At 40.8% G+C, this 18,380-nt stretch overlaps 1 protein-coding gene across 1 annotated transcript in view; it reads left to right on the forward strand.

Moving 5' to 3' along the window:
* The first annotated feature begins 12,611 nt into the window (after nucleotides 1-12,611).
* Nucleotides 12,612-18,380, forward strand: part of GABRB1 (gamma-aminobutyric acid type A receptor subunit beta1) — a 595,526-nt gene continuing 589,757 nt past the window's right edge. The window contains exons 1-3 of the mRNA XM_089657299.1: nucleotides 12,612-13,366; nucleotides 13,518-13,609; nucleotides 13,814-13,881. Coding sequence (XP_089513425.1) covers nucleotides 13,287-13,366; nucleotides 13,518-13,609; nucleotides 13,814-13,881 — 240 coding nt within the window. The 5' untranslated portion in view covers nucleotides 12,612-13,286. The remainder of the gene's footprint in view (nucleotides 13,367-13,517; nucleotides 13,610-13,813; nucleotides 13,882-18,380) is intronic.

Genomic DNA, 18,380 nt, shown 5'->3' on the forward strand with positions numbered 1-18,380 from the left:
CATTGCCAACAAAGGATATATAACAAAGTATTGAGATGAATTTTTGATATCGACCAAATACTTATTTTCCACCATAATTTGCAAATAAATTCTTTCCAATTCAGCCAATGTGATTGTCTGGATTTTGTTTTCTCATTTTGTCTCTCATAGTTGAGGTCTACCTATGATGCCAATTACAGGCCTCTCTCATCTTTTTAAGTGGGAGAACTTGCACAATTGGTGGCTGACTAAATACTTTTTTGCCCCACAGTACATACTGTATAATAATAATAATAATTATCAGGTGTTAGTCAGGGAGAAGTTCTGGACACTCTCCATTTGCAGGGGACTTGGTCGCTAGTGGCAGCTTGCCACCAAATCAACATACTGGTAGAGATTCCATTATCCCTTCAACACTAGACCAGATTCTGACTTAGGTGGAACTTCATGTTTCAGCCCTGTCTACTCTGCACATTCTAGGCATGGAAAATTGACAAGTGGACTTTCTCAATTATCAATGTTTGTACTCTGTAGAGTAGTTTTCTCACCCAGAGGTATTTCAAGACCTTATGGTGGGAAACAAGGGATGTGGACCTCCTAGCTTCCATATTCAAGAACATACTGAGTTGTTTGGGTTTTTTTTCTCCAGGTTTAAGTACCCTCTAGCCATAGCACTGGATACCCTGGTGGGAGAGCTACTTCATCATCTGCTTTGCAGAGTCAAAGCAGATGAAAATCTGGTGATACATGTTAAATTTAACTGGCCCAGGTGGATGTGGTACCCTGACTAGAGATGAGCGAATCGAACTTGGCGAAGTGGAATTCGTTTAGAATATTAGGAAAAATTCGATTCGCACCGAATTCGAAAATTAGCAAACTTCGGATACACGAATCGAATTTTTCCCGATCGGCCGATTTTCATCCCTTCTACAGCCGGCAAAAAGTGTCCCTGCAGAGAGCTCCGCTATTTCTGACAGTTCTCTGACAGTTCCTTCACATTTACAGCGGTTGAAACATTGTATCTATTTGTTTCCATTTAGGATACAGATGTTTTTATTCGGAAACAAATAGATACAATGTTTCAACCGCTGTAAATGTGAAGGAACTGTCAGAGAACTGTCAGAAATAGCGGAGCTCTCTGCAGATACACTTTTTGCTGTACTGGAATTCTTCTTATTTTCATCCTACTTCTTCTTCTTCATCCTCATCCTCTTCTTCTTCTTCTTCTTCTTCTTCTTCATCCTCATCCTCTTCTTCTTCTTCTTCTTCATCCTCATCCTCTTCCTCTTCTTCTTATTATTCTTCTTCTTCATCCTCATCCTCTTCTTCATCCTCATTCTCTTCTTCTTCTTCTTCTTCATCCTCATCTTCTTCTTCTTCTTCTTCATCCTCATCTTCTTCTTCTTCTTCATCCTCATCTTCTTCTTCTTCTTCTTCTTCATCCTCATCTTCTTCTTCTTCTTCTTCATCCTCATCCTCTTCTTCTTCCTCATCCTCATCTTCATCTTCTTCTTCTTCTTCATCTTCTTCTTCATCATCTTCTTCTTCTTCTTCATCTTCTTCTTCTTCATCATCTTCTTCTTCATCATCTTCTTCTTCATCATCTTCTTCATCATCTTCTTCTTCATCTTCTTCTTCATCCTCATCTTCTTCTTCTTCTTCATCCTCATCCTCTTCTTCTTCTTCCTCATCCTCTTCTTCTTCTTCTTCTTCTTCTTCATCTTCTTCTTCTTCTTCTTCATCCTCATCTTCTTCTTCTTCTTCTTCTTCTTCTTCTTCATCCTCATCTTCTTCTTCTTCTTCATCCTCATCTTCTTCTTCTTCTTCATCCTCATCCTCTTCTTCTTCTTCCTCATCTTCTTCTTCTTCTTCTTCTTCATCTTCTTCTTCTTCATCTTCATCTTCTTCTTCTTCTTCATCTTCTTCTTCTTCATCATCTTCTTTTTCATCATCCTCTTCTTCATCATCTTCTTCTTCATCATCTTCTTCATCATCATCTTCTTCATCATCTTCTTCTTCATCTTCTTCATCTTCATCTTCTTCTTCTTCTTCTTCATCTTCTTCATCTTCTTCTTCTTCTTCATCTTCTTCTTCTTCTTCATCTTCTTCTTCATCTTCTTCTTCATCTTCTTCTTCATCTTCTTCTTCATCTTCTTCTTCATCTTCTTCTTCTTCTTCATCTTCTTCTTCATCTTCTTCGTCGTGCCCCGTGACTGCCCAAATGAGTGAAGTGTGCGGTGATTCTAAGATCGACGGCACTCATCTGCATGTCATACTGACTGACAGTATTATTTCTCTTCCCCAGCAGACTCCAAGGGCATTTAAATTAAAGGTACAGTGTTCTGCACTAATATAAAGGCTCTCTGAAGCCTAGAAACCCTTTTAATAAGTTAAATTCGCAGTGAATAAATTCGCATCGAATCGAATTTATTCTGCAAATTCGGCGAATCAGCCGAATCGAATTTTTGAATAATTCGCTCATCTCTAACCCTGACCTCACCAGACAGCTGCAGAACTCTCTGTGGGTTCTCCCAAATCACCCATATATTTTATCCTAAGAATCAGTTTATCACACTGCTTCATGGTCACTGGCTTTGACAACATGGCTTTTGGGGCCTAGGTCCCTAAAGATAGGGTCATATCTGATTTCTTTATTCCTGCACTGCTAAAAGCTAAGAAAGGCATACCATGCAAATGTAACCATCACAATTAGAAGACATACATCGCATAGTGCAAAGGTTGTGAATTTCCATCCTAGGAGGTATTCTGTGGGATGCATCCTGGCCTTTCTCCACTCCGGTCTGGATCAACATTTGGCTTTCAGTACCAACAAAGGTCTGATCCCAGCTATTGCAATTATTTTCAAAAGACCTCTTGCTTGTCTTTCCCTGGTGAAAGCCTTTGTAGAGATTGTCACTTATATTATTTCACCTGTATATCCACCCATGACTCCACTGACCTCCACCTGGTTCTATTGGCTCTTAAAAAACTGCCCTTTGAACTTATCTGACAGATTCCTTTGTCTTCTTTTACTCACAGGTTGCTTCCTTGTTGGCATCACCTCTGTGAGAGGAGGTTTTGTTAGGGTCTTAGAAGACATCAATTTTGTTGTTACACAGAAACAAGGTTGTCTTGAGGCGTAAGGTGATTTCTTCCTTCACTTTAACCATGACATAGAGGTTGATTTACTAAAACTGGAGAGTGCAAAATCTGGTGCAGCTGTGCATGGTAGCCAATCAGCTTCTCACTTCAGCTTGTTTAATTAAGCTTTGAAAAAAAAAACGTGCTGCTGACTGGTTTCTATGCAGAGCTACACCAGATTTTGCACTCTACAGTTTTAGTAAATCTCCTCCATTGTGTTCTATCTTACTGTCATGTGTCAGTATATCCAAAAGAGAAATACTTTAAGGAGAAATATCTCTATTATTTGGATGTGGGGCAAGCTGTTGAGTTTATCGAGGGACTAACTATTTTTTCTCTTTTTTTCTTCATTTCCCAAGGTACCCAGAAGGAACATCCTGTCATTTGCTCCACTGAAGCTAGATGGCTTAGACAGTTCATCATTCATATAGTCTTAAGTACAAGATTCCACCTTTTCCTGTCAAGTCCCACCCCACTAGATCAGTGAGTGCCTCTAGGCCTTTCAACATTCACATCTGTTTCTATTGTTACAAGGTAGCATTTTGAGTCAAAATCTATCACCATTGTACACTGTGTTTTAAATGCTTTTAGGGTTTTATTTACTGTGTTGCCTGCTCCACATTTGAACTGCGTTTGGACATTCTTCATGTATCAGAATTAACCCTGTGTTCCTTAATACGTGATAAAGAAAAGAGTTTTTTTTTTCACTTTCCATAAAACCCCTTTCTTGAAGTTCATAAGGGGACACAGGTCCCACCCCTCTGGCTTTATGAACCATTACTACTATTTCTTGCCACAAAACTGGCGCATGAGGGGAGTGGGGGGGAGGGAGTGGGTTATATCTGACTAAGTAACAGCTGTGTTTTCTAGTGTCCAATGTCCTGTAGGCAGCAGTATTCTTGTATCAGAATTAACCCTATGTCCCCTAATGAACGTCAAGAGCTGGATTTTGTGGTACGTACATATATCATGTTTTGTCTAGCATTTTTCTGATTTATATTTCATCTTCCTATGTCATTTGACATTTCTTTATATTTAACATCCTCTATAGTTTATAGTATCTGACCATGACGAATAAGCAAATTTGCCTGGGTTCCATTTTCCTTCAGTTTCATGAATCTTGCTCAAAGTTTGCAACACCATGAAAGTCTATGGATTTGGAGTGAATCTTTTCATTCAGTTTTGACCATTTGTAGAGCTAATAAGTAAGCTATTGGCAAACAAAAGTGTAGGAAGCACTGCCAATAGGGACTTGGTAAATAAACAAACAAACAAATAAATAAATAAATACTTATCTCTGCCTACACATATTAGTCAGCTCTCCTTAACACCCAATATACGAAGTCAAAATGTCTGCTCCGAGGCCACCCTTTTAACGGGGCTGGGTTATTCATTCATTCAAATTATTGACTCAGTAAATCGGGAGCCATAGTTATAGGTTATTCCTTTTTTCTGAGTAGACCTACTTATATAGTAGACATATCATAATTAGAAATGAAATCCCTTTGTGACATATGAGATCTTTCTGTGATTTCTTTTTGGCATTTCTATGTACCCATGATATAAGGCATCCACTGTGCTATAAGACATAACTGCATGTTTAACCCTCTTGCTGCCAGGTCCATATGGCGTACGGACCTACGGCACTGCTACAAGCTGGCCAGCTTTGTAGCTATACGGTCCTGCATTCCTCCTCTGGTATAAGCTCATGGTCACTTCAATGACCATGAACTTATAGTAGAATTGTTCAGCAGACGCTTATCGGCCACTGATCAGAGCTATTTTTCTAAAATGTGACCCCCCCTCTACGGCACTGCTACAAGCTGGCCAGCTTTGTAGCTATACGGTCCTGCATTCCTCCTCTGGTATAAGCTCATGGTCACTTCAATGACCATGAACTTATAGTAGAATTGTTCAGCAGACGCTTATCGGCCACTGATCAGAGCTATTTTTCTAAAATGTGACCCCCCCTCTACGGCACTGCTACAAGCTGGCCAGCTTTGTAGCTATACGGTCCTGCATTCCTCCTCTGGTATAAGCTCATGGTCACTTCAATGACCATGAACTTATAGTAGAATTGTTCAGCAGACGCTTATCGGCCACTGATCAGAGCTATTTTTCTAAAATGTGACCCCCCCTCTACGGCACTGCTACAAGCTGGCCAGCATGGTAGCTATACGGTCCTGCATTCCTCCTCTGGTATAAGCTCATGGTCACTTCAATGACCATGAACTTATAGTAGAATTGTTCAGCAGACGCTTATCGGCCACTGATCAGAGCTATTTTTCTAAAATGTGACCCCCCCTCTACGGCACTGCTACAAGCTGGCCAGCTTTGTAGCTATACGGTCCTGCATTCCTCCTCTGGTATAAGCTCATGGTCACTTCAATGACCATGAACTTATAGTAGAATTGTTCAGCAGACGCTTATCGGCCACTGATCAGAGCTATTTTTCTAAAATGTGACCCCCCCTCCCACCGCTGCTTCTCTGCTGCTATGCCTTCCACCCCTCTACCTGCCTATGCTGACATCTAAAATGACCTTCACTGTAGCTCTCCCTTATCCTGCTTTACTCTACCTGCTCTGATTTTCCCCCAGCACCAATTCCCAACCCTCACAAGCCCGATCCCCTTGTGGCTACCCTGTAACTGTCAGCTTCCCTCCTCTGCCCTCCTGCCTGCTTTGTGTTCTGCAGGACAGCCAGTGAGGGATAGACTTGTGAAAATAGATCCCCCCGCTGCTCTGACACCCCCTTCAGTGCCCCCACCTCTCTGATGTCCGGGCACCCCCCTCATTGAGGTGGCTAACTGGCTCCCCCTGCTCTCCCTCCCACCAGCTCCAGCAGATGCTGACAGATTGCTGTCAGGGCTATCCTTCTTCCCTCTTCTGACAGCTCCAGCATCCACTAACAGATCAGCATGGAGCTACACAGACCCCTTCCCATTCAACTACAGTGCAGCTCAGGCTGGAGAAAAAAAGACTGTCTTCAGTCCCTTTCTCTGTTTCAAAAAAGAGACACGAGAAGCCGGTTTAGACTCCTGAGGCCCTCCAAAGCCCCCCCCCAAAAAAATGGTAAGGGTAGATTTAGACATGCGTCTAAATCATCCTTGCCTCTGAGGCCCCATCTCTGTTCAGATTGTGCTCCAGTGGCTACTGACAGGTGATGAGGAAGAGATGCGATGCCTCCTCACTGCCTGTTTTCACCCCATTTTACCAGCAAATGCGCTGCATGTGTTGCACGAGTTTGGGGGTAGTTTGTGGCGCTTCCCCGTTGACATAAATGTGTAGTGTTCGGCAGATGGCATAGCAACAAGTTGGGTCAACTTTGCTGCGAGTGTGAAGCATTAATTTACGGCATCAGCACCCTGTCCACTGCCTATTGCAGCTTAAGGGGGGGGGGCATTTGGCAGGAGGCAAAAACACAGCTCAGCTGCAAATTTTTTCCGCCCTCCAACTGCAAGTCTAAACAAAGCCTAAGGTCTTATTCACACAGCAGGTGTTCTGTGCATCCCATGTCAATTGGGACATAGCAGCTGCATAGGAATGCACAGGTCTTCCATGCATTCCTGTGCAGGTCATCCAATCTATATCAATTGAGATGCAGTGACTGCATCAACACAGCCACTGCTCCCAACTTTACATCCATGTGGGCACATGTCCCTGAACTCACACTGTCTGCGTTTGGGGCCTTGCACCTACAGCAGTGTGGAGGTCAGATCTGTCCTTGCAGCCCAGTTGACATGAAGAGGACTGCCTGTAAGGGGATGCACAGAACACCTGTGCATCAGTGTGTGTGTAAACACAGCCCTCCATAGACATACACTTTAGCACGAGGCTTTAGTAGGAATTTAGCAGGAAGTTATGTTATATTGTGATTTTGTGTGCAAATAAGGATTTCATTACATTTTTGTTGAAAATAGCAACTTAATCAACATTTGTGTAACTGTTATGGGGCCTAAAAAATCAGTATCACCTTCTTTTTATTTCACTGGCCATATGCTTTCAGAAAATATGTGGTCTGGGGTGTCTTTTACAGACTCTGAAAGTTGTAAGAGAAGAATGAAAACCACCAGAGTTTTAGAGAAATTTGGTTATTTACATTTTTGCATTTGTTCAATTTTTACCATTTCGCAAAAAGGTGCAATTTAACATTTATAAACATGTTCAATTCTTCTACCATCCCCAATCCATTTTCTGGTATAACAGATCCTTGAGAGCAAGCTGCACATGCTCAATTTGGTGTGTATTGCCAAAAGTTGTTTCTTTCAATGGAGAGTGTATGTGATAAGCACAGGGCCAATCAGTGCTGTCCAGACAGAGGGTCAGGGGTCCTGTAGCCTCATAGTACAATCATGGGAGAATGAAAACTCCTCCCACAACCTACTCCTCCTACTTTAACCAGTGCTATGCTGGACACTGATAGAAGTCATAAGACTGCTGTAACTCCTGATGAGAAAAGGTATTTAGCAGTTTATATTTACTAAAATAATTGCATTTCCATGTTCTGTGTACTGTGGGAGACCAGATATAGTGAATGCAGGGTCCTGGGTTTAGTAACACTTTAAGTAGAAGTCAGAAGGGAAGTGTCATTTGCCTACAATTTAAAAATAAATCACTGCTCCCAGTCAAATGGAGTATTTTTTTATTTTTTTTGCAACTGGAACATATTCCCCAGGGCAGTGTCCAACCCACATGCTATTTTTTGACAACCCTTTGCCTATTAGCCCAGAAAATGGGCATTTTCTTGTTTGGACCTGTTTGGCTCCCATTGATTTGAATGGGGTTTGGGCTCAGCATCCAAACGTCTTTAAAGTTGTACAAACCCTGATTGAACCAAACCCAGGGCAGTGTAGCTGATCCCTTGTCAGTAGTAACTAACTTAAAGTGCAGAGGTCAGCAGTATGTAATGTAGAGTTTAGAGGTATAGTTTGTAAAGCAGAGTGCATTACTGGATTAGCATTAAAAAAAGAAAGCTTTGTGATGCAATGCAGACTTTTAAGTGCATTGATGCATGTAAGATGCAGTCAAAGGGTGGACACAGTTGCAGAATATAAGACAGTGTCAGGTACTGGAATGTTACCTTGCTGCTATACCACTACGTCTTTGAAATATGTTGTTTAACCACTTGCTGTCAAATGCACATACTGTATATAAACGTCCTGGACAGCAAATGGTTAAACTAGGATCATTGCTGCAGTCATAACTATGATGCTGGAACAGTTTTTTTCCAGCTATGGATCAGCTGTGAGGTAAAAGTGATCAGGGTGGCTTTACAGCCACCCAACCACTTTTACAGCACTTATACTGTATATACAGTGGGGATCGAAAGTTTGGGCACCCCAGCTAAAAATTTGTATTAATGTGCATAAAGAAGCCAAGGAAAGAGGAAAAATCTCCAAAAGGCATCAAATTACAGATTAGACATTCTTATAATATGTCAACAAAAGTTAGATTTTATTTTCATCATTTACACTTTCAAAATAACAGAAAACGAAAAAATGGCGTCTGCAAAAGTTTGGGCACCCTGCAGAATTTATAGCATGCACTGCCCCCTTTGGCAAGTATCACAGTTTGTAAACGCTTTTTGTAGCCAGCAAAGAGTCTTTCAATTCTTGTTTGAGGTATCTTTGCCCATTCTTCCTTACAAAAGTCTTCCAGTTCTTTGAGATTTCTGGGCTGTCTGTCACGCACTGCTCCTTTAAGGTCTATCCATAGATTTTCAATTATGTTGAGGTCAGGAGATTGTGAAGGCCATGGCAAAACCTTCAATTTACGCCTCTTGATGTAATCTCCCGTGGATTTCGAGGTGTGTTTAGGATCATTATCCATTTGTAGAAGCCATCCTCTCTTTAACTTCAGCTTTTTCACAGATGGCATCAAGTTACCACCCAAAATTTGCTGAAATTTTATTGAATCCATTTTTCCTTCTACTCGTGAGATGTTCCCTGTGCCACTGGCTGCAACACAACCCCAAAGCATGATTGATCCAACCCCATGCTTAACAGTTGGACAGAGGTTCTTTTCATTCAATTCTGTGCCCCTTCTTCTCCAAACGTACCTTTGCTCATTCCGGCCAAAAAGTTCAATTTCAACCTCATCGGTCCACAGAACTTGTTTCCAAAATGCATCAGGCTTGTCTATATGTTCATTTGCAAAGTTCAAACGATGATTTTTGTGGTGAGGAGGTAGAAGAGGTTTTCTTCTGATGACTTTTCCATGAAGACCATATTTGTACAAGTATCTCTTTATAGTGGAATAGTGTACCACAACTCCAATGTCTGCCAGATCTTTCTGGAGGGATCGTGCAGTCAAACGTGGGTTTTGAATTGTTTTTCTCACAATCCTGCGAGCTGTTCTGTCTGATATTTTTCTTGATCTTCCAGATCTTGCTTTAACTTCCACTGTTCCTGATGACTGCCATTTCTTAATTACATTCCGAACAGAGGATATTGACATGTGAAAACGCTTTGCTATCTTCTTATAGCCTTCTCCAGCTTTGTGAGCATCAACTATTTTCAGTTTCAGTTTTCTAGACAACTGCTTAGAAGAACCCATTGTGCTGATTGTTGGGGCAAGGTCAGATGAGTCTGGGCATTTAAAACCTTTGAGATTGACATCACCTGGTCTTCCCAGACGATGATTGAGAACAATCCATGACACTGGCAGGTCTCAGCTTGGCAAAGGGGGCAGTGCATGCTATAAATTCTGCAGGGTGCCCAAACTTTTGCAGACGCCATTTTTTTGTTTTCTGTTATTTTGAAAGTGTAAATGATGGAAATAAAATCTAGCTTTTGTTGACATATTATAAGAATGTCTAATCTGTAATTTGATGCCTTTTGGAGATTTTTCCATCTTTCCTTGGCTTCTTTATGCACATTAATACAAATTTTTAGCTGGGGTGCCCGAACTTTCGATCCCCACTGTATATATATATATATATATACTCCTCCATGATAAAGCTTGATGTTGCAAATTCGTATTCAACCACTGTTTGCACACTACCAGCTTTTGATAAATAGAAATAAGATCATTTCAGCATGCTGGAAAATGTCTGTTGACTGAAAGACTGCTCTCACACTGATGTGTTTATCCCAAGAAAAATGCAAGAAAAATGTTTCCCTTTAAATCCTATGAGATTCTTCACACCACTGCGCTGCAGGTACAGTGCATGTTGAAAAGTCCTGCATACTGCATCTTTTTTCAAAAACGCACAAAAAACTCATCTCCTCATTAAATGAATGGAAAATGCGGCAAAAACACATTAAAAAAGTACCATGTTTGCATTTTTGGTGTGTTTTTGAGTCACGTGTTCATTTTTCACAGATGCAAGCAATCAGAAAACGCACTGGAAACGCATGTAAACAGCAGCATATGTGTTTTTAACGCATTTTTGTTATGATCATGAAAGCAGCCTAAATTTCAGTTCTGAAAATATTAGGTAAGAGGAAAAAAAAAAAGAGATTTTGCGGCACAAATATTTTAGCAATAAGACCCTATTCACACCTGCAAGATGAGCTTATGCGTGTTTTTTGCATGACAGCATAGGGCAGCCCATTGACTTGAATGGGCTGTACTACATGTGTCAAACATGCCTTTTTTGGGCAGTGAGGCTCTATTTACATATGGATGTTTTGTACCGGCAGAATTGGCGCAATTCAAAAATGACAAATGTAAAAAAATGACAAATCGCACCATGCGTGTTCAGGTGCGATTACTTTCAATGGCACCTAAAATACAGTGCGAATTTGCGGCAATTATCATGCAATAAATCATGTAAACTGCATCGCACAAAGCTTGTCGCATCTGCTCCTTTTTAGGTGGCAAGCTTTGTGTGATGAGGTTTGCGACGATTGCAGAGAAATTTATCGCGCAGCAATTACATCAGAATTGCACCACTTTTCAGGTGCCATTGAAAATGAATGGCACCTAAACACACGTGGTGCGATTTGTCATTTTTGCACAGCGTTTTGAGATTGTAGGCAGAATCGCAGCACCCAGTTGTGAATAGAGCCTGAGCCGCGTGTGTTTTTGGGCCACGTGTTTTAGCGCTACAAAACACACATCTCTAAGACTCCAATCATACTGTGACGTTTTGAATCGTGGATTCTGCCCACAATTTTAAAAAAAGGCTTTGCTAAAGTAATAAATCGCACAACAGCGAGTTCAGGTGGTATTCATTTTAATGGCACCTAAAAATGCAGTGCGATTCTGCTGCAATTGTCGCGTGATAAATTGTGCTGCAATCGTGGCAAACCCCATTGGTCGAAATGTGTCGCCCAAAAGAAGTTCAGAAGCTTCTTTTGGGTGACATGCTTCGAGCAATGCAATTTTCCATGATTGCAGCGCAATTTATCGTTCGACAATCGCAGCGGAACTGCGCCACATTTTTAAGTGCCATTAAAATGACTGGCCCCTGAACACGCTGTTGTGAGATTTGTTATTTTAACAAAGCTTTTTCAAATCTCAGGCAGAATTGTGGCAATTCTGCCCATGATTGAAAATGCCATTGTGTGAATAGGACCTTAGCCACATTTGGGGTACCATTAAAAAATTATGGCACTGCAAGCGCGATAAGCATTTTGGCATGTTTTCGGGAACGCATGCAGAAATGCGCATACCTGAAATGGCCAGGGGTGCATGAATAGGGTCTAAAAAAGTATCCTAGGAGAAACACTTAAAGTGGTTGTAAAGGCTCAAGGTTTTTTACCTTCATGCATTCTATATCACCTTCTCTGTGCAGTAGCCCCCCTAATACTCACCTAAGCCCCCTCTCGATCCAGTGACGAGTCTCCCTCTCCTCATTGGCTGTCAATCACAGCCAGTGAGCCAATGAGAAGAGAGAGGGGGTAGAGCTGAGCCACAGCTTCGTGTGTGAATGGACACTCGGAGCAGCAGGTGCCCCCATAGCAAGTTGCTTGATGTGGAGGCACCCGACAGGAGGAAGAAGTCAGGAGCTCCGACGAGGGACCCAAGAAGAGGAGGACTGGGCTGCTATGTGCAAAACCACTGCACATAGCAGGTAAGCATAGACATGTTTGAATTTTTTTGGTTTTTTTAATTTAAGCCTTTAGTATCACTTTAACAATCTCTTTATAAATGCTTTTACACAAGATTTATACAACTTTCACCCAGGATTCACATATTTCTCTAATTGAATATAGTTTAAATAATGTGTATACTTTGGGTGAAGTTGACTGAATTTGGGTGAAAATAATTATGAACATCATAAAAAAATTGAGGAGGGGCATCTCTGAAAGGATCACATCAGAATCAGCACAATTATTGATTATCTGGCCAAATATTGGTAAAGCGCTGTGCAAACTGTTGGTGCTCTATAAATCCTGAATAATAATTGTATACAGCCAGCATTACCATAAGCAGTGAAGGAGGGGTCAGCGAAGTGTGCTGTTACGTCAGTACAAACAATGGACTGTAATAGCAAGGTACCTACCACTTCTACAACAGACGGCTGTAGAAGGACTTTGTAAGGTTAGGGTGAGCTTGTTTCAGTCCTGGGAGAGAAGCCTTCATCAGATACTTGTTTCACCCTCAGCTGTTACTGTAGCAAGTATCTGATCGGCAGCGCGCACAGGAGATGGCCACGCTGATGGGGATGCTGAGGATGCCATATTTCACGTAACAGCGAACGTATCTCTCCCAGAACAGCTTCCTTGGGAATGGCTGCTGGCTGCTGGCTGCTAAGGAACACCGAGCTTAGGAAAGAGACGCTGGGAGCCTGTGTTGGGAGACTACTTCGCATTCTGATCAGCAGGCTCCAGTGATACAGCACATACAGGATCTACTACTACAGCAGATTGCAATCAGAGCCATGCTTAGACCATTTCAGCAGCCCAAGGATATCAGCTTGTCCAGAGCACTGAGGTTTGGACAGTAACAGACCCCCCCTTGCATCCTTTTATATGGACTAGGCAGGGGTATAACCAGAACTTCTAAGGATCTTGATCTGTGGATGTTTTTTTTTTTTTTTTTTTTTTTTTTTAATTTGCACAGAGGGAGCTTTTTCAGCAAACGGTGTCTGTTGATGCTGCTTGCAGTGCGCATGCGCTGCTCTATTAGGAATTATCACCTTGCTTCAGACTTTAGTTGCATTTGTTGAATCTTCTCATTAAGCATTGTTTTCTTTATTTAGTTACATTGAGTTAGTAATGTGGACGCTCCAAGACAGAGGATATTTCGGGATTGTGTCTTTTCCTATGATGATTGCCATGGTGTGCTGTGCTCAAAGGTGAGATGTGCTGCTGCAGATATGTGAGTCTGACATGATTTTTGATTACTGCTAGATGATGTATGTGGCATGGAAGGGGGGTGGGGGTTGTCTGAATGCTTGCACTCCAGTGTACATACTGACTCCAGTCCATACTTCTTACTCCCTCCAGCGTTAATGAGCCCAGCAACATGTCATATGTGAAAGAGACAGTGGATAGATTGCTCAAAGGCTATGACATCCGACTGAGGCCAGACTTTGGAGGTAAAAATACCCATCTATGGTCATACATTTTATCCATGATGATAACGTACACATTTTCTGTGCTTCTTGTTGATGCACACTGCTCATTCACTGCACACGTAAAAAAAAAAAAATCAGCACCAGCAATCCATCTAAAATATGATGCCTGAATTAATATGCAAATGGTTGCTGTGACACGTCTGTCTGTTGCTTTCTCTTTCGCAGGCCCTCCTGTTGATGTTGGGATGAGAATAACTGTGGCAAGCATAGATATGGTTTCTGAAGTCAACATGGTGAGTACCCCTTTTGAATTAAATAGGAGCTAAAGTGCGCAGAGGGAAAAAAAAGAGCTTGTGTTTACTGCGCTGAGTGCAGCAACTTTGTGTTAACTTGGATTGCTCACAGGGCAAGAGGTGGCCTCACTCTTCAGCCGGAGTTTTAAGGATTTGTTCCTGTGATACATACCTACAGCTATATACAATGTGCATTCACAGAGGCTCAACATGCAATAGGCAAGAACTGTTCACCACAATTAATAAAATAAAGAGCAATGTGCAGGTCAGTAACCAAGAGCCATCCATCAGAACCCATGCGTCAATAAACTGAAATCTGATTGGTTGCTATGCATTATTACATTTTACACATGCTCTTTCCACTTTTAAACATATCCGTATTGTTTGTAGTGTGTTCTTCCTACTACAGGACCAAGGACAGCTCCACGTGTTTTCTGCTTCTGGTCCTTGACTTTTCTGATCTGGGGAGAGGTGTTCGTGTAAACACTGGAGTTGATTTACTATGACAGACCATAGACATAGCAATTTACTTTCCTGCCTGTGGTTGCAGGAAAGAAAGTCACTTGATTCCCCCCATTAACACAGTGTTGATGGGGGAATCCCTCCAGCGAAGCTATTGTGTTTCCCTGGCAGGTGGGTGCGGGGAGCCATCCCTGCCTGGAGAACACAGTGATTATTGGTAGTGGCTATAGCCAATGGCAATAGCCTCATGTAAAAACCTAACATGCTGGTTGTACCCAAGTTGTACAACAATCGAATTGGGTACAATCAGCCTGCCCATAGATGGCTCGGATCACAGCCGGTCCCTACTGAACTAGCTAAGATTCAAACCATCTATGGCCGGCTTGAAGGAGTTGATTTACTTTGCTTAGAGTAAGGATGGTCAAATTTATCAGTATGATGGGCCTCAAATGTAGGCCTAACCAAAAGGCCATTCACAAATTAGTGTCTGCAGGAGCCTCAAGGGCCACAAAAAAGTGCTAAAGGCCCACAGGTTGGGCACCAGTGGCTTAGAGAATAAAAAGAAAGAGTTCACACTGAATACCCAATCATGTATAAGGGAAGTTAAAAAAACATGAATGTTCTCGCACACAATTGGATGAACCAACTTCACTTTATTCCCTAAGCTATAAACATTAGTCTTGCTTAGTGAACATTCCCTACTCCTTTGGTAATGACATCTTTATATACCATCATGACAGTTGGGAACATGGAATAATAAATATGAGCGACGATATACTGTGCCCCTTAGTTGGCCGTTTCATATAGTCTTGATAGGAGGCATCATTGAAAGAGAAACTACCAAAGACGTATTATCAAATTATCATGGTACTTCACGTAAAGGAAAAAAATATACATTTACCAAAAACATTTACATATATTTAGAAACAGAAATCAGAGCCATTGGAGTGTGGCATTCTATATTATCAGCCATATTAGGCAAACAAAGGCTTATCAGTGCTAGGTGGAAATGGTCTCTTGTGGGATTTCGAAATGACTTAAGAAAAGATTCACAACCCATAATAATGATTTTATAGGAAAAACATTTTGTTTTATCAAGATGTGAACGTGTGCATAGTAAATGTTGTCAAACGTGCTTTTATATTCACAAATGTGTATGTAATGGTTACAAGCCCTTTAAGCTAAAATGTACACACATTTTAATTGTATATTTGATAAATTTAGAACATATCAATTATGTTTGTAATGGATGTCGGATTGGTTAGATACCGTTTGGAAAAAGTTAGCATTTTCTGTAAACATGTATGTTAACCCTAACAATGAACTTCTATTAGCGCCATTTTGCTCTGGTAAAGTAGAACTATAGGCAAAACTTTTTTTTTTCATTTTGGATAGAGCAAGGGAGGGTTATAACCCCTGCCAGATTTGTTTTGTCATTTGTGTACCATTGCGGAGACTATCTTTCACTTCCTATCCCATAGCCAAACAGAAAGTGAGGGGAAACCCCTGCAAATTAAGAGAATCCCTTGGGGAGCCCCAAGTCACCAGAACTAGTGTCTCCATTGGAGGATTTCCCCTCTATTATTTTTCTGGTGACAACCTAAAATTCTGGGTTTTTCTTTTACTTTCACTTTCAATGGTAATGGTTAACAGGACAAATAGAGTGAGTGAATCTCCTTAATGGGGATACAGACAACAATCAAAACTGACAAGGGTTTTAATCCCTCTCCAATCTCTCCACAATTAAAAAAAAGTTTAGTTAGTTTAGTTACACTTTAAATATACCATTGTGAGCATTTTACTATATCTGCTGGAGAAGTGCAAAGAAATGGTTGACCTTGTCACACATTTAGTGCTGTCATGTGTTCTCTGCAAACTTCTGTGTTATATCAAAGAGTTTATTTAACCCTCATTTTTTTTACTTGGCTACAGAATAATTAGCTAATTAGCCTTTATATTTTAGAGAGCAGGAGGGTTTGAGTAGTTTAGTAAAGATAACTGGGGCAGGGCTGACACCACTCATGCCACAAAAACAGTATGTGTTGTCAGCTCACAGGTTTAAGAGTTGAATGCATTCTTGGTAGATACAAAGTTATATATTTTTATGTACTTGTTCGTAAAGGGATACAACTTGGGTAAATGGGTAAATGTGCATGTATTGCATATATATTTGTATACCTTTTTGCCCTGACATATGTTTTAAGATCAAAGTTCATCAAATAAGTGTTTTGAAAATGCTACAAATGCAATTGTATAAGTTCAGATATGCATGTAGATTTTGATTCATGTTGTACGAGTTTTTAAAAGTTTTAATTTATTTGGACATCTTTATGACTAATAAATTTCCGAGAGGAAAATACCATTACTGTTGATGCTAAAGCTGCTATTTTTGGGACTATAAAAATTGTTCAAATACTGTTTCATATACTGTATAAAGAAGTTAAAGTTATTTCACTCATGGTCAGCAATGAAAACATACAGCAGAATGGGATATTGTTTTAACAAGATTCTATGGTCATCTAAAGTAGAAATAAAGGCAAAACTTTTAATTTCATTTTGGCTAGAGTAAGGGAGTATCATACCCCCTGAAAGCCTTACTTTTGCCATCTGCCCCACACTGGGGAGATTTCCCTTCAATTCCTGTCCTATAGTTAAAACAGAAAGCAAAGAGAATCCCTGGTTATTACCAGAGTCACCAGAGCTAGTGTTCCCATTGGAAGAATTCTTCTCTGTTCCTGTTCTGGTGACATCCCAAAATGTGGGATTTTCTTTCACTTTCACTCTCAATGATAACAGTACACACTGGAGGAACAGAGAGAGTGAATCTCCGGGGGCACAGACAGCAATAAAAACGGACAGATGTTCTAATCCCTCTCTACCCTATCCAAAACTAAAAAAAAAGTTTTGCTGTAGTATACTACCATGAGGTTACACTGCAAGCATACTAACATAGGAAACAACTTACAGTAAGTGCTGTTTTAGATGCATATACATTTGGTATCTAAAGCTATATTTTGGAGACTCTGGTTTTAATTGTTAAAATTAGCTTCCTTGATTCATTTGTTCAACAGCTGCGTTTAAAAAAGGAAGGCCTCTACTGAATGTAATTACTTTGTGACTATCTCATGACCACCTACTCAAGCCCAGAGATCAGTTTTAACAACAAGACCAAGAATAACTTGTATTTACATAGTTTACCATTTCTTTTATGACTATAATTTATAGTATATGTGTATGAACTTTATAATAAATCAATGCATTATTGTTGCTGTGATGTCTTCAAGAGTACAGCTCTCAACATGGATTGTTAAGCCAGCCCCAGCCATAGACGGATCGAGATTAGACTGGTTGAGCAGCAACTGACCAAATTTTGATCCACTGTTGCTATAGCTGGCAACAGTGATTATTGTATTCTTATGGTGGGAAAACCTCCTGTTGTGAGAAGGATTCAAGTGATTTTCTTTCCTAACGTGGTTAAAGGAAAGAAGAGTGCATAATCGATGGCCATCAGTGTTGATGGGGAATCCCTCTTGCACAACTATTGTGTTCTGCTGGGGCGTGGGGAGCCATCCTTGCCAGGAGAACACAATGATTATTGCTAGCGGCTATAGCTGCTGGCAGTAATCACATGCTGATAGTCGGAGAGGCTGGTTGTACCCAAGACGATCGATGGATCGACTTGGGTACCATCAGCCTGCCCATAGATGGATAGAATCTCAGCTGGTCCCTACTGAACTAGCTGAGATTTGATCCATCTACGGCCAGATTTAGTACCATGCTTGGGGCACATGCAGGACATTGTTAAGAGAATGTTGATATAGACAAGAATTAGCTTGAAAAAGGGGTTTATTATTGCTGGTGAGTAGATCACATGCAAAGGGCAGGGGCTGGTGATGTTTCTAATGTATGGGCCAATACCCTGAACAATGTTACTGGGATTTATCAATACATAGGCTTCTAACAAATAGCAATAGTCAGTCCATGCATGCTTGGAAATTTTCATTGTAGATGTCACTGAGCTTGGAGTTCAGCTTCAT

The sequence above is a fragment of the Staurois parvus genome, unplaced genomic scaffold, assembly GCF_062004578.1.
Source record: "Staurois parvus isolate SC_StPar_1 unplaced genomic scaffold, SC_StPar_1.0 ptg000980l, whole genome shotgun sequence".
NCBI lineage: Eukaryota > Metazoa > Chordata > Amphibia > Anura > Ranidae > Staurois > Staurois parvus.